General features: G+C 42.4%; 2 protein-coding genes across 2 annotated transcripts; both read left to right on the top strand.

Moving 5' to 3' along the window:
- Positions 1-1,668: 1,668 nt before the first annotated feature.
- On the top strand, positions 1,669-3,465 carry LOC115581350 (tripartite motif-containing protein 16-like). The gene has a single exon (XM_030416375.1). The coding sequence runs from the start codon at positions 1,669-1,671 to the stop codon at positions 3,340-3,342; it is 1,674 nt and encodes a 557-aa protein (XP_030272235.1). The 3' UTR covers positions 3,343-3,465.
- Positions 3,466-12,811: 9,346 nt separating this feature from the next.
- On the top strand, positions 12,812-14,610 carry LOC115581347 (tripartite motif-containing protein 16-like). Its single transcript, XM_030416371.1, has one exon. The coding sequence runs from the start codon at positions 12,812-12,814 to the stop codon at positions 14,486-14,488; it is 1,677 nt and encodes a 558-aa protein (XP_030272231.1). The 3' UTR covers positions 14,489-14,610.
- Positions 14,611-17,080: the final 2,470 nt, after the last annotated feature.

The raw sequence follows: 17,080 nt of genomic DNA, 5'->3' as shown, positions 1-17,080 counted from the left end.
TCACATTGACGTTACTGTACCTGTTTCTTCTTCACGTTTTCCTTCCTCTTCTTTCCTTCTTTTCCTTCACTGGGTGCTGGATGGTTTCAGTCTTTTGGACCTTGTGGTTCTGCTACAGTATCAGTAAATCTCTCTCTGGGTCTTGGGGTCTCAGTCCGGTCAGATTCAGGCAGCTCGCCTCTCGACCCCCCTCACAGAGGACAGGTACAGTGCAGAGAACCGGGAACCAGAAAAAAGGCCTCTCCGTTAAATAATAGTCCTTGCCATGACGTTATATTGCTGTGGGCTTATATAATATTTCGAAATATTGGAAGCAATGGCACTGTTAATATATATATATACATATATACTGTATATATACTCATATTTAAAATTTTTATCATTATACATTTTTTGTCCCCCTGTTTTCGGTGCCCCCCGCCAGTGGCGTGCACAGACTTTTTGAAGGGCAGGGGCAGAAAGAAGGGCACTTTAGCTGCGTTTTGGCTCCCACGAGGGCAGTTTATCATGTTTTAACCAGCCAAGGGGGCAGTTTAGTGTGTTTTGCCAACCAGGAGGGCACTTTAGCGCGCATTTTTCAACAATTGGCCCCCTCCCGCACATCACTGCCCCCCGTGGATGACAGCGCCCATAGCATTTCACTATACTGCCTATGCCCAGGGCCGGCTCTGAGCACACGACTGGCTCTACCAATGAGACGGAATTATCTGGCACAGGAGTTGAGTCAGAGCCTCCTTTTATTGTGAGGTTGATTAGGTGGAGATAGAAACCAGGTGTGCCTCACTGCACTTGCGAAAGTAGGTCAACTCCGCCTCCGCCACCCTCCAGCACTGCAGGTGAAACAGTGGAGACAAGCAGAAAAAAAACAAAGTGCACAACAAAACATAACCAAAGAATAAATCAAACACAACCCAGGCCATGACACAAAACATTGTTTCCGACCGTTTTCTCACTCTTAATGGTGATTGATTAGATTTATCAGACAGGGTGGAGTGGCAGGGTCACAGCAGCAGGTGGACTTCAATAAGGACACGGTGGTTCATTTAATTTAACATGTGAGCTAGTTGTAATATTAAAAGTAGCCCTAGTGAATACTACTGATCTCCTTGGAGGTTTGAGTCGTGCTGTGTCACTGCTCATAGCATCACTATTTTATTGATCAGGTGACAGAGGAACCCCGGACAGGTTGTAGCTCATATAGGGAAGATTCAGGGCTGCAGGTAAATTTGACATGGTGCTATACTAAATGTTTTACTGCATATGTTTGACTGCTTATGTACAGCAGGTAATGCATCGTACAAAGTTAATGTCAGGCTGGCATCATGTGTTATTTCATTAGTGTGCTGCATCAGGGAGAGGCCAGGTGGAGTTACAGGTGAGACCTCAACATAGTAAAACAACAAAGTTCAGATTGACAGAGCTGCTCCTCGTCCTGGAGTGACTCACAGCTCCATCAGCCCTCCCTCTTCTTCCTCCTCTCACACAGCAGCTCCACTCTGTCACTATATTTCCTTGTTCCCTCCCCTTCATATCTACAGTCTGTGGATGGGCGTAACTGAGCTGACAGACCTCATTCGCTGCACAAACACACGTGTTCAGATCAGAGCTCAGACTAGTTTCAGTTATCAGGAAGTGAAACTCAGACGGTCGTTGACACTGAGAGGTGAAATGGAGCAGAAAGCAGTTCAGCTGGACCGAGAGACTTTCTCTTGTTCCATCTGTTTGGATCTACTGAAGGATCCGGTGGCTATTCCCTGTGGACACAGCTACTGCAAGAACTGTATTAAAGACCACTGGGACACAGAGGATGAGAAGGGGATCCACAGCTGCCCTCAGTGCAGGAAGAGCTTCACACCGAGGCCTGAGCTGCTGAAAAACACCATGTTAGCAGTTTTAGTGGAGGAGCTGAAGAAGACTGGACTCCAAGCTGCTCCTGCTGATCTCTGCTATGCTGGACCTGAAGATGTGGCCTGTGATGTCTGCACTGGGAGGAAACTGAGAGCTGTCAAGTCCTGTTTGGTCTGTTTGGTTTCTTTCTGTGAGAAACACCTCCAGCCTCACATTGAAATCCCTGCCTATGGAAAACACAAGCTGGTGGAGCCGTCAGAGAAGCTCCAGGAGAACATCTGCTCTCGTCACGATGAGGTGATGAAGATTTTCTGTCGTACTGATCAGCAGTGTATCTGTATTTTGTGCTCCATGGACGAACATAAAGGCCACGACACAGTGTCAGCTGCAGCAGAGAGGACTGAGAGGCAGAGAGAGCTGGAGGGGAGTCGACACAACATCCAGCAGAGAATCCAGGACAGAGAGGAAGATGTGAAGCTGCTTCAACAGGAGGTGGAGGCCATCAATGGCTCTGCTGATAAAGCAGTGGAGCACAGTGAGAAGATCTTCAACCAGCTGATCCGTCTCATGGAGGAAAGACGCTCTGATGTGAAGCAGCAGGTCAGATCCCAGCAGGAAACTGAAGTGAGTCGAGTCAAAGAGCTTCAGGAGAAGCTGGAGCAGGAGATCACTGAGCTGAAGAGGAAAGACGCTGAGCTGAAGAAGCTCTCACACACAGAGGATCACAACCAGTTTCTACACAACTACCCCTCACTGTCAGCACTCAGTGAGTCTACACACTCATCCAGCATCAAGATCCGTCCTCTCAAGTACTTTGAGGATGTGACAGCAGCTGTGTCAGAGCTCAGAGACAAACTACAGGACGTCCTGAGAGAGACATGGACCAACATCTCACTGACAGTGACTGAAGTGGATGTTTTACTGTCAAACCCACAACCAGAGCCCGAGACCAGAGCTGACTTCTTAAGATATTCACGTGAAATCACACTGGATCCAAACACAGCAAACACATGGCTGTTATTATCTGAGGGGAACAGAAAAGCAACATACACGAGTCAACAACAGTCTTATTCTAGTCACCCAGACAGATTCACTGACTGGCGTCAGGTCCTGAGTAGAGAGAGTCTGACTGGACGTTGTTACTGGGAGGTGGAGAGGAGAGGAACAGTTTATGTAGCAGTCGCATACAAGAATATCAGCAGAGCAGGGAGCTCAGGTGAATGTTTATTTGGACACAATGACAAATCTTGGAGGTTATATTGTGACACAAACAGTTATAACTTTTATCACAACAAAGTCCAAACTCCCGTCTCAGGTCCTCGGTCCTCCAGAGTTGGAGTGTACCTGGATCACAGTGCAGGTATTCTGTCCTTCTACAGCGTCTCTGACACCATGACTCTCCTCCACAGAGTCCAGACCACATTCACTCAGCCGCTCTATGCTGGAGTTTGTGTTTGTTCTAGATCCTCTGCTGAGTTCAGTAAACTCAAATAGACTGAAGTCATTTCAGGGTCAGTGGGTTAAATTGTGTGTTTCATTCCTTCAGACTTGTTGTGTTTCCATCATTGTTGCTGAGAGCTGATTGTTGTGGCATTTCTTCACTGCACACAGATCAACCTGTCAATCAAACATTGTGGGCGGTACTTTGCCGCCTTCTTGTTGTTGTGTAAATGTTGGACTTTCTTCAGGCGGCGCTCCTTCCTGTGTCTGTTCAGCCACGGAGGCTCTCGCTGCTCCTGATGACTTCACTTCACATGATCATAATCAATAAGGAGATGCTTCATTATTTGCTTGTACATAGCTGAGATTCTGCTCCAACACACTGATTGTGTGGATGAAGTCAATCTGATCATGAAATCACTGAACAAGAGTGCTTTAACAGACTTTACTGACGGGACGTGTGAACAAACTGAAGCTTTAAATCATGAATAAACAAACATGAACAAAGTCTTTTCTCCTCGTCTTCATTCAGGGTTTCATACAGAGCTGACGGAGAACATGTCAAACTAATATGAGAGTTCATAACTAGAAGAATGTGTTTTACTCATGATATAAAATGATCCTGACTTCATGTTATAAAACAATAAGTGTAATAAAATATAAGATAAAACATTCAGATATCAATAATCTGGTTGGACTCTTGCTCCACTAGCTTGTCACTTAAATTTTTATTGGCAGCCAGAGAGTCAAAGATATTAAGACACAATCAAATTAATCGTAGTTACCAATACGTTTTTCAATTCATGTGAAGTAAAAGTGATAGAACAACAACAATAACAACAACAACAACAACAACAACACGGCAAAACCTAAACAAACATAAAACCAACACATACAAAGGCAATAAGTATGGGTTACATATACAATAAATAAATGAATTTAGTGGGGAAGAAAAAGGAGAAAAAACAGATAAACAAGCAATAAACAGGGAGGTGATGTACAGAAATCATATTTATCTCAGTAGCTAACTTGGAGGACGGATACAATTTGTAAACTATTACAGGCCAGGTGTGTTCAGGCTGATTGAACTCAAACCCAACCAGAAGCTTCAGAATCTTTCAGGGTCCTCTGGAAAGAGGATAACCTGCATATCATTTTAATTATTTCTCTCTATAAGAGAAAATGTTCCTCATTACACCTTTCCAGAAGATTGGAGGCAGCTCCCTCCATAGAAATTGTCTCTAGGAAAGTTTGCAGCAATCTTCCTTTTTCCGGTGGTCCGCGTCCTTCCAGTTCGCAGCGATGAGTCTTTTGGCCGTCATACATCTGGTTATTATAATTTGTTTGTTGTATTTTGGCCGTGCCCCCTTGTCAGTGTAGTTCAGTAGACATAATGTCGGGTAGCAAACAACATAGTGACCAATAATTCCACCCAGGGACTGTGTTACACTTTCCCAGAAGGATTTTATTTTTGGAGTCCATACCATGTGGAAAAATGTACCTTTTTCTTGTTGACAGTGCCAACAGCAGTCAGAGACAGAGGGGTTCATACTGTGCAGTCAAACAGGGGTAAAATATGTTCTGTGTATAATATTACAATTTATAATTTTATTCTTTACTGATTTTGATATTTTATGTAAATCTTTCCAAATTTGACTCCATTTTTCCATTCCTAATGGTCTGTCCAGATCAGTTTCCCAATTTCTTTGAACCATATTCCAGTTATTTCCTTTTGGGCTGTTTAACATTTTATAAAGTTTAGGAGCAATCTTATGTTTCTGTTTGAACATTGATTCAAGTACAATTTCCAGCTCTGACACTGTGGATATTTTAACCACTTCACCGAAATAAGACGTCAGGTGAGATTTTATCTACATATAAATTAGGTCATCCTTGTCATCAATTCTGTATGAATCTGAAAGTTTGGCAAAATATTTTAATTTTCTGTCCCTGGTGTTTATCAAGTCACCGATAGTTCTTATACCTTTACTTTCCCAAAGTTCATTTTTAAGAGGTTTGCCACTCAAGGTAAGCTTATAGTTGTTCCACAAGGGAGCATTTAGAGAGTTGTTAACTTTAAAATGGATCATAATTTGAATTTTTTCCACCATAATGCAAGGAAAAATGAATCAGAGGATTGTCATTTTTTTACATATAGGAGCATACCACATCCCTCGTAATGAAAGCTTGTCTTTTTGCATATCTAAGGCTTCCTGTCCAATGCTTTCCCAGCTGGTATCTCTAAATTCAGCCCCGTAACCCACTTCAAGGGATATCTAGTGTTAAATGCTATATAGTATTTGTATACATTAGGGAGGCTGAGGCCCCCCATGTCCCCGTCCACGTACATGTTTTTAACACTGACCGGAGGGGTCTTGTTATTCCAGATAACATTTCTGAAAAGAACTTCAATTTCTTTGAAAAACTTTGTATCTAGGGGAAGTGGGATGGCAGCCATAAGAAAACTTATCCTCGGTAGGACATTCATTTTATAGTATGTATTCGACCCCAGATAGTCAGTGGGAGGCTTTTCCACCTTTCCATATCTGCCTTAATATTATTAATAAGGTTTTTCAAATTATTTCAAAGTTGCACCAAGATAACGCATTCCCTCAGGAGACCATTTGAATGGCAGACCAATAATATGTGATTTAAAGCAGTAAACATTTAAAGGTAGAGCTTCAGATTCATCTCAGTTCACCTTATAACCCGAAATGAGCCAAAATCTTCCACTGTCTCCAGAATATATTGAAGAGAGGTGGGTGAGTCAGATACTGTCAACAATATGTCATCCACAAAAAGACCTAGTTTTATTTCTGTTACGTGGGCTGGACACCTTTAATATTATGGTTATTTCTGATTGAAATGGCCAGAGTTTCTAATAATAAAATAAAAAGCAGAAGGCTCAAATTACACCCTTGCGAGGTCCCACGGTTAAACTGAAATTGATTAGAAATTCTACTGTTTGTAATAATTTTAGCTTTTGGTTGTGAATAAATCAAAGAAATATACTTAATGAAATTGGGACCAAATCCAAATTTATACAGTGTTTTGAAGAGATTGGGCCATTCAATGCAGTCGAACGCCTTTTCAGCATCCAACGATTAGCAATTAAGCATACATTCTTCTCTCTGAATTCAGGACAGAGATAGGGCGATATGCTGCACATTGTAAAGGGTTCTTATTTGTTTCGACACGTCTGAAGCTTGAAATGCTGCTTTGGCTCAGGATGAGATTCTTTCTTACTTTTTTTAAAACTTTTTTTTATTGATTTTTTCCAGTGAAAAACAAAACAAAACACAGACATGTAAATATACACTCAGAACAGGTACATCAGACAGGGTCATCTACAGCAAAACACAATGACAGCTGTGGGAGACTATCACTTGATAGAAAAAGGGTTAATTAATTGCTGGTAATTAATTACAGTTTATACGGGACACCACCTTCGTTTGTTAAGCTAGTTTGAATAATCCGAAGGACATTATTCAAATTCAACTGTGCAAGTTTGGCTTAAACAGTTGAAAGCAATTTAATCAGTCTCTTATTCTGAAGCAGTGACTTCTTTCCACGTCTCCATCGATTTTCCACTTCAGATTAAACGTGCACAGACAACGACATAAGGTTAAATATGTTTATTGACTAAATAAATGCAGAGTAAATGATATAAGGTAATAATTCATACGAGTAATGACAAATAAAAGAAAAGGTGAAGATTGTGGGAGTAAATTATTGAACAACGGACTTCGAAGCGATGGTGGATTTGAGTGTAACACTCCGTTCATTCACAAAATCACGGGAGTAATTCCTGTCCTAACGGTACGATATGAGAAATGTTCTATGAGTTTATAAAGTCAAAGTCAAAGCTTTATAGACACCAACTCTGATCTTTGTGACTCCAGCTGTGTGCAGAGATGTCAGCCTACTTGTTGTAGAGGGGGACGTCTGCGGGTTTTCCTCTGATCCTCTCTCGTCTCAGCTGTGGATGCAACAGCTGTTTGGCTGCAGGCCGATGACGGTGGGGTTCCCGTGACGTCACTCTCCCACCCAACGGGATTCCGTTTGAGCGCGTGGCGGGCTGTCAGGCTCGGCTGGATGTCGAATTCTCTGGTCCGCTGGATGTGCTGTTCCGGCTTCTTCAACAGTTCGATTTCTGTACCGGACTTTTGATGCGTGATCAGCGTCTTAGTCAGAGTCTCTTTGGAGTGGTGAAGATTTAGCTTTGACTTATTAACGGATTTCTTGTTTAAAAATGACTGAAGGATGAAACGTTGGCCGGCGAATCGTCCTTAGTCACTAAATACAAGAATAGACAAAACTGGCTTCTTCTGAATGTGGATACGATACTTTAGTAATATATAAAAAGCAAAAGAAAGTAATTTCGCCCTTGCCTACGTTTTTAAAAATAAAAGTTTTCTCAAGTGAAAATCATCACTTGGAAGAATATGCAACCAGTGTTTCAGATTCTTCAGAGCAGGTCGCAAAACTAATCAAGGCACGGAGTCAAAAGTTGAAAAATAAAAAGTTACGCGGCGTGGCAAAAAGTATAGAAGCAAGAAAAACAAGCGAAAAATACGATCGTAAAACAAGAGCAAGAGAAAAACAAGAGCGTACAAGTAAAAGTAAGAGCGAGAATACAAGAGGCCGAGGGACACCATGTGTCCGTCTTTTAAGGCTTAGTAGTAGGCGGTCCGAGGAGCGGCTTGGCCAGTCGCTTCCTTCGGTGATGTCACAGATCTAATCACGGACTTATCAATTATTGCTGAATTAAACTATCCTTCTGAAAGTTTTAAGATCGCGGTTGACTGTTCACCTAAATCCACCATGGTTTTTACACAAACCTTTCGGTTACATGAATAAAAGTAAATAAACGAGATTGCTTAATAGAAAAAGGGAATAATCAGTTAGACTATATGAAACACATGGATACATAACCTCCGCCAGCATTGATGGCTCAAACCTGTTTCATACAGTGCTGACTTATACATTCAAAACATATATCGGAGGAAAGAGAAAAGTATAGATAAACACGATTATGGATTACATTACTTATTCAGGTATTAATTCAGGAATTTATAACTTGGGTTAGGATTACATCAAGAAGATTATAAACATATTAAAACGTAGGTCTGGTCCTCCTGTGGAAAAACATATCATTAAGGCAAAGGTTAGACCACAGCTTGGTATCTTTCTTGGATTAGGAAAGAGATCAGGACTCTCTTCACTTCTGCTGGTATGGAAATGTTTATGGCTTTCTTTTACGATCCTTGATTTGACGGTGACATGGGACCGTCAGATGCTGGTGGTTATCTTTGACGCAGGCTCTTGTCCTTCTAACCAGAAGTTGGGTGAAGGGATAGTTAGTCCACAGATAGGCTTTTGTTGGGAAGTCACAGTTTATAATATAAGAGATGATTTTGTCATGAGGTTGAGAGGGGAGAGTATTAGAAAAGGGGAAGCAGACCCTCGTGATAGAGGACACCAAAGGTTCACGAGGAGGGGGGAGGTCACGCAGACCCACAGCCAGGCCTCCAACAGAAGAACAGCATGGGCCGGGTTCCTACAAAAGCAAGATGTTAAATATACATTCATATGGGATTTATTTGGAATTGATCATTCCAACTTTGGAACAATGTTTGAGCAGAAACTAGTTAGGAATTAATACATACAGACGGGGTATGATCACTGGCAATTTGTAATTGCAACACTAATGTCAGCTGATGGTACATGATTGGCTGATGTTCCCAATGAACTATGGACAAAACACAAATATGATGCAGGATTGATGAAAACTTCAGCACCATTGGTTGTCACATCTTAGTCAGTCTTAGTGATTACAGACCTTGTAAAGCTCAATACCCACTGAATCCAGAACTTATTGAAGGGATAACTCCATTATTTGGTTATTCTGCCGTGTCCAGACTCACCATGTCGTACTCCTATCTTCCCAGTAAAATAGACTCCACAGGAAAATCTACCTACAACTTGCTGATTTGTCCGAGATTTAAAAGCAGTGAATGACGCTGTACATGCCAGAGCACTGGTGGTTCTGTTTCCCCACACAATTCTGTCACAGGTACCTCATGAAAGCAAGTACTTCTCAGTTGTAGATGTAGCAAATGCTTTTTTCAGTATACCCAGTCCCGCCCTGAGTAATTTGGTGCCCCGGGCAAAATCTTAGCCGGCGCCCTCTTTGCATCGCAGTCAAAATACTCACACAGAAACTGCATATATATATTCAAGATTTTATTTCTTTTAAGTCACACCAAATAAAAACTGAGGAAAGAAACAAGTGATAAAAATACAACATAAATAAGACATTGTGTAAACATATTATCTCTCAGCCTCAGAGTGCCGTCTCTCTCTTATCTATCGTCAGCCGCTTTGCAAAACGACCTCCATCTCCTTCCATGTAGCCATGTGGGTATTGTGCTCCTGGCTATCCTCATGAACCTTCAGCAAGTGGCTTGCATTGTTCCAGTCCTTCAGTCCTTCTTTATTAAGTCTATATTCTTTTGGAGAAAACATTTAGCAGCAGAAGCAGTGCAAGCTATCATTTCTGTTTGAGTACATCAGCCAGCTTCTTTTGATTTGTTCAGCATTGACTAAGACTCTGTTACAAAAGTCATGTTGACACTCTCCCATCTTTTTATTTGAACTGGTCCTCTGTGAACTAACTCTCATCTCACTTTGTCAGTGAGAAGAGATGTCCAGTCAGCCTTTAGTCCTGATGCTGTGTCTCTCTGCTGTACTGAGGTAGAGGACAGGAGCACCTGATGCTGTGTCTCTCTGCTGTGCTGAGGTAGAGGACAGGAGCACCTGATGCTGTGTCTCTCTGCTGTGCTGAGGTAGAGGACAGGAGCACCTGATGCTGTGTCTCTGCTGTGCTGAGGTAGAGGACAGGAGCACCTGATGCTGTGTCTCTCTGCTGTGCTGAGGTAGAGGACAGGAGCACCTGATGCTGTGTCTCTCTGCTGTGCTGAGGTAGAGGACAGGAGCACCTGATGCTGTGTCACTCTGCTGTGCTGAGGTAGAGGACAGGAGCACCTGATGCTGTGTCTCTCTGCTGTGCTGAGGTAGAGGACAGGAGCACCTGATGCTGTGTCACTCTGCTGTGCTGAGGTAGAGGACAGGAGCACCTGATGCTGTGTCTCTCTGCTGTGCTGAGGTAGAGGACAGGAGCACCTGATGCTGTGTCACTCTGCTGTGCTGAGGTAGAGGACAGGAGCACCTGATGCTGTGTCACTGGGCTGCTGGTGCTGAAATATGTTAAATGCATCTGAAGAGAGAAGAGAGTATATGTGACCACTGCATGTTACATTTTAAATAAAAATAATAAAAAAACAGATTGGTGTGTGCCATACATAAGACTAATATAGACCAATAATGGAAATGTGATGAGATTCATTCAACTTTATTGTCATTGAAAAGCAATACAGTCTAACCAGAATACAAGTGCAGTGTTTATATTTCACCTGTGAATGATATGTGAAAGCTAAGGTGTGGAGTATTAACAGTAATACACTCTAACTGCACTTTAACACTGATGTAACTTTAACAAACATAAACTGTGACACAATAAACCAAAGGTTTACAACTACACTATTACAAAGGGGATGGAAAACTAACAGCATTTAACTGACATACAAGCAGGAAAGACACCTGTAATAACACCTGAACAGGTCTAACGTTAACTTTCCAAACGTCCCTGATGAACAAAGGTGGAGTAACATTAACACACGTCGACTCAGCTAATTATTGATTATTAAATGATGCTGCTATCGTCCGAAGTAAGCTAGCAGGCTAACACTCTGCTCCAACAACGATCATTGAACTATTAATTTAATTCACTTCATCACATTGACGTTACTGTACCTCTATCTTCTTCACGTTTTCCTTCCTCTTCTTTCCTTCTTTTCCTTCACTGGGTGCTGGATGGTTTCAGTCTTTTGGACCTTGTGGTTCTGCTACAGTATCAGTAAATCTCTCTCTTGGTCTTGGGGTCTCAGTCCGGTCAGATTCAGGCAGCTCGCCTCTCGACCCCCCTCACAGAGGACAGGTACAGTGCAGAGAACCGGGAACCAGAAAAAAGGCCTCTCCGTTAAATAATAGTCCTTGCCATGACGTTATATTGCTGTGGGCTTATATAACATTTCGAAATATTGGAAGCAATGGCACTGTTAATATATATATATATACATATATACTGTATATATACTCATATTTAACATTTTTATCATCATACATTTTTTCTCCCCTGTTTTCGGTGCCCCCCGCCAGTGGCGTGCACAGACTTTTTGAAGGGCAGGGGCAGAAAGAAGGGCACTTTAGCTGCGTTTTGGCTCCCACGAGGGCACTTTATCATGTTTTAACCAGCCAAGGGGGCAGTTTAGTGTGTTTTGCCAACCAGGAGGGCACTTTAGCGCGCGTTTTTCAACAATTGGCCCCCTCCCGCACATCACTGCCCCCCGTGGATGACAGCGCCCATAGCATTTCACTATACTGCCTATGCCCAGGGCCGGCTCTGAGCACACGACTGGCTCTACCAATGAGACGGAATTATCTGGCACAGGAGTTGAGTCAGAGCCTTCTTTTATTGTGAGGTTGATTAGGTGGAGATAGAAACCAGGTGTGCCTCGCTGCACTTGCGAAAGTAGGTCAACTCCGCCTCCGCCACCCTCCAGCACTGCAGGTGAAACAGTGGAGACAAGCAGAAAAAAACAAAGTGCACAACAAAACATAACCAAAGATTAAATCAAACACAACCCAGGCCATGACACAAAACATTGTTTCCAACTGTTTTCTCACTCTTAATGGTGATTGATTAGATTTATCAGACAGGGTGGAGTGGCAGGGTCACAGCAGCAGGTGGACTTCAATAAGGACACGGTGGTTCATTTAATTTAACATGTGAGCTAGTTGTAATATTAAAAGTAGGCCTAGTGAATACTACTGATCTCCTTGGAGGTTTGAGTCGTGCTGTGTCACTGCTCATAGCATCACTATTTTATTGATCAGGTGACAGAGGAACCCCGGACAGGTTGTAGCTCATATAGGGAAGATTCAGGGCTGCAGGTAAATTTGACATGGTGCTATACTAAATGTTTTACTGCATATGTTTGACTGCTTATGTACAGCAGGTAATGCATCGTACAAAGTTAATGTCAGGCTGGCATCATGTGTAATTTCATTAGTGTGCTGCATCAGGGAGAGGCCAGGTGGAGTTACAGGTGAGACCTCAACATAGTAAAACAACAAAGTTCAGATTGACAGAGCTGCTCCTCGTCCTGGAGTGACTCACAGCTCCATCAGCCCTCCCTCTTCTTCCTCCTCTCACACAGCAGCTCCACTCTGTCACTATATTTCCTTGTTCCCTCCCCTTCATATCTACAGTCTGTGGATGGGCGTAACTGAGCTGACAGACCTCATTCGCTGCACAAACACACGTGTTCAGATCAGAGCTCAGACTAGTTTCAGTTATCAGGAAGTGAAACTCAGACGGTCGTTGACACTGAGAGGTGAAATGGAGCAGAAAGCAGTTCAGCTGGACCGAGAGACTTTCTCTTGTTCCATCTGTTTGGATCTACTGAAGGATCCGGTGACTATTCCCTGTGGACACAGCTACTGCAAGAACTGTATTAAAGACCACTGGGACACAGAGGATGAGAAGGGGATCCACAGCTGCCCTCAGTGCAGGAAGAGCTTCACACCGAGGCCTGAGCTGCTGAAAAACACCATGTTAGCAGTTTTAGTGGAGGAGCTGAAGAAGACTGGACTCCAAGCTGCTCCTGCTGATCTCTGCTATGCTGGACCTGAAGATGTGGCCTGTGATGTCTGCACTGGGAGGAAACTGAGAGCTGTCAAGTCCTGTTTGGTCTGTTTGGCGTCTTTCTGTGAGAAACACCTCCAGCATCATTATGAAGCAGCTCCTTTAAAGAAACACAAGCTGGTGGAGCCGTCAGAGAAGCTCCAGGAGAACATCTGCTCTCGTCATGATGAGGTGATGAAGATGTTCTGTCGTACTGATCAGCAGTGTATCTGTATTTTGTGCTCCATGGACGAACATAAAGGCCACGACACAGTGTCGGCTGCAGCAGAGAGGACTGAGAGGCAGAGAGAGCTGGAGGGGAGTCGACACAACATCCAGCAGAGAATCCAGGACAGAGAGGAAGATGTGAAGCTGCTTCAACAGGAGGTGGAGGCCATCAATGGCTCTGCTGATAAAGCAGTGGAGCACAGTGAGAAGATCTTCACCCAGCTGATCCGTCTCATGGAGGAAAGACGCTCTGATGTGAAGCAGCAGGTCAGATCCCAGCAGGAAACTGAAGTGAGTCGAGTCAAAGAGCTTCAGGAGAAGCTGGAGCAGGAGATCACTGAGCTGAAGAGGAAAGACGCTGAGCTGAAGAAGCTCTCACACACAGAGGATCACAACCAGTTTCTACACAACTACCCCTCACTGTCAGCACTCAGTGAGTCTACACACTCATCCAGCATCAAGATCCGTCCTCTCAAGTACTTTGAGGATGTGACAGCAGCTGTGTCAGAGCTCAGAGACAAACTACAGGACGTCCTGAGAGAGACATGGACCAACATCTCACTGACAGAGACTCAAGTGGATGTTTTACTGTCAAACCCACAACCAGAGCCCGAGACCAGAGCTGACTTCTTAAGATATTCACGTGAAATCACACTGGATCCAAACACAGCAAACACATGGCTGTTATTATCTGAGGGGAACAGAAAAGCAACATTCACGAGTCAACAACAGTCTTATTCTAGTCACCCAGACAGATTCACTGGGTGGTATCCTCAGGTCCTGAGTAGAGAGAGTCTGACTGGACGTTGTTACTGGGAGGTGGAGTGGAGAGGAGCAGTTAGTGTAGCAGTCGCATACAAGAATATCAGCAGAGCAGGGAACTCACATGAATGTGTATTTGGATTCAATGACAAATCTTGGATGTTAAATTGTTCCACAAACAGTTATAACTTTTATCACAACAAAGTCCAAACTCCCGTCTCAGGTCCTCAGTCCTCCAGAGTTGGAGTGTACCTGGATCACAGTGCAGGTATTCTGTCCTTCTACAGCGTCTCTGACACCATGACTCTCCTCCACAGAGTCCAGACCACATTCACTCAGCCGCTCTATGCTGGAGTTTGTGTTTGTTCTGAATCCTCTGCTGAGTTCAGTAAAGTCAAATAGTCTGAAGTCATTTCAGGGTCAGTGGGTTAAATTGTGTGTTTCATTCCTTCAGACTTGTTGTGTTTCCATCATTGTTGCTGAGAGCTGATTGTTGTGGCATTTCTTCATTGCACACAGATCAACCTGTCAATCAAACATTGTGGGCGGTACTTTGCCGCCTTCTTGTTGTTGTGTAAATGTTGGACTTTCTTCAGGCGGCGCTCCTTCCTGTGTCTGTTCAGCCACGGAGGCTCTCGCTGCTCCTGATGACTTCACTTCACATGATCATAATCGATAAGGAGATGCTTCATTATTTGCTTGTACATAGCTGAGATTCTGCTCCAACACACTGATTGTGTGGATGAAGTGAATCTGATCATGAAATCACTGAACAAGAGTGCTTTAACAGACTTTACTGACGGGACGTGTGAACAAACTGAAGCTTTAAATCATGAATAAACAAACATGAACAAAGTCTTTTCTCCTCGTCTTCATTCAGGGTTTCATACAGAGCTGACGGAGAACATGTCAAACTAACATGAGAGTTCATTAGCTGAAGTTTGGCTGCAGTTCCTGTATTTTACTCCAGTATTTCCATTTTCTGCTCTGTTGTACTTCCACTCCACTACATTCTGCCAACAATGTAAAAAGAAATATATACAACAAAAATATACAAAATAAAGCAATCTTACAAGGCAGCTTGTGATAAAGAAAAAATGAGATAATATTATTATATTAAACGTAAAGGACCAACGTAGCCTTTGTTAGCACTGATAGCTGTCAGGCTAGCTTTGTTAGCACTGATAGCTGTCAGGCTAGCTTTGTTAGCACTGATAGCTGTCAGGCTAGCTTTGTTAGCACTCATTGTTTTAAAAGTGTGTTGTGATGTTGTAACTCATTGCTGGTTAGCAGCAGCAGCTGGCTGTGGTAACATTAGATATTGGTAAAGCTAAACCATAAAGATTACGCTATAAATGTTAAATCTAAATGTCAAATATGAATATAAATGTTTGAGTTTCAGGCAGCAGATCTCTGCTTCACTCGAGCCAAATACAACCCTGTGAACACAAGAACCTGGATCAGACACGCTGTAAAAAATTAATCAATCAACAAAGCACACAAGAGAGAACGTTGGATTTCTCTTTAAAAAGTTCAATTTCTTTGTGATTTTTAAACAAAAAGAAGTTGAAAAGTTCAACAGACGTTTGATTCTATAAGAAAATGTTTAAAGGTTGAATATGTAATATGCTTATTAAAGCTATATTTTTTCAAAAATAATACATCCACGGGGCGTTTAGAGGGGCGCAGATTAAAAGTAATGCGTTTCCTTGAAAAATTATATCTAGTCTGAAATAAATAATTTGAGAAATTTTGACGGGTTTGACAATGACTTCCTGTTTACATCGTACCAGCCAAATAGCGGCCGGCATTGCAGGTTGCCAATTTCGCAACCTCAGCAAAGCTTGGCACAGCTCGGCTGACACTGGGTAAAATGGCGGAGTCTGCAAGCTCTTCAGAGCCCCAGCGAACGGTGCGTTATCTGTCCCAGCAGCTGAGTGACCAGAGAAGAGCAAAAACCAGAGTAAATATCGGTGAAGCATACGCTCGATGGACTCAGGTAAAGGATTTCCACGGCATCAAAACACGCGGAAGTGGCGAACTTTCTCCTGGATCGGTAAGCTAACTCGCTTGCTAACTTAGCTAACGTTACCTGTCGGTCAAACTCCTCTGCTATACTTATTTTCATTATATCACGTTGATCCTAGATATGAGAATACTGATCGTGACCCATCGACCTCCACACCCAGTAAACGGAGGAAACGGAGGCGGCTCAAACCTCCTGCCCTGTCCAAACCTGGCAACCCGACTGCTGGAATTACCTTTTTGCTGTTGCGACCACGATCTTGAGACACTAGATGGCGGCATTCAGCTCGTATTCCTGATCAAAAACAGGAAGTGAGATTGTCAGTTTGGATTTCAACCTCTCTGTGTCCTCATGTCTGCAGAGCTTCTGTAGCAGAGGTTACAGCTGAGCTGATCTCACCATCCAGTCACAGTCTCTTATGATTTATACTGTTTTATCAGTTAAAGGAACAGTTCACTTAAAAACAGACATCCAGTCATTATCTCCTCCCTCCATGCTGACGGAAAATCAGGTTTATCTGGGGACTAAAACTTAAGAAACATCATAAAATTCTCTAAAACTACATTTAAACTTTGCTGAATTATCTGTTGGCACTTCCTGTTAGCAATGAACCTGTGGATGTAAAGACAACTATCACTGGATCACTTGTTGTCTAAATGCTAAATGTTAAATATAAATGTTAAATATAAATCTGAATGTTCAATCTAAATGCTAAATTTTAAACCTAAATGTTAAATATAAATCTAAATGTTCAATTGAAATCTAAATTGAAATGTTAGATCTAAATGTTGAATGTTAAATATAATAATAAATGTTAAATATAAATGTTTAATATAAATGTTACATTTAAATATAAATATTATTGTTAAATCTAAATACTAAATGTTAACTCTAAATCTAAATGTTAGATCTATGTGTTCAATTTAAATCTAAATGTTCAATTTAAATCGAAATCTAAATGTTAAATC

The sequence above is a fragment of the Sparus aurata genome, chromosome 5 (genome assembly GCF_900880675.1).
Source record: "Sparus aurata chromosome 5, fSpaAur1.1, whole genome shotgun sequence".
NCBI lineage: Eukaryota > Metazoa > Chordata > Actinopteri > Spariformes > Sparidae > Sparus > Sparus aurata.
This window is presented reverse-complemented; position numbering and strand designations above follow the sequence as displayed.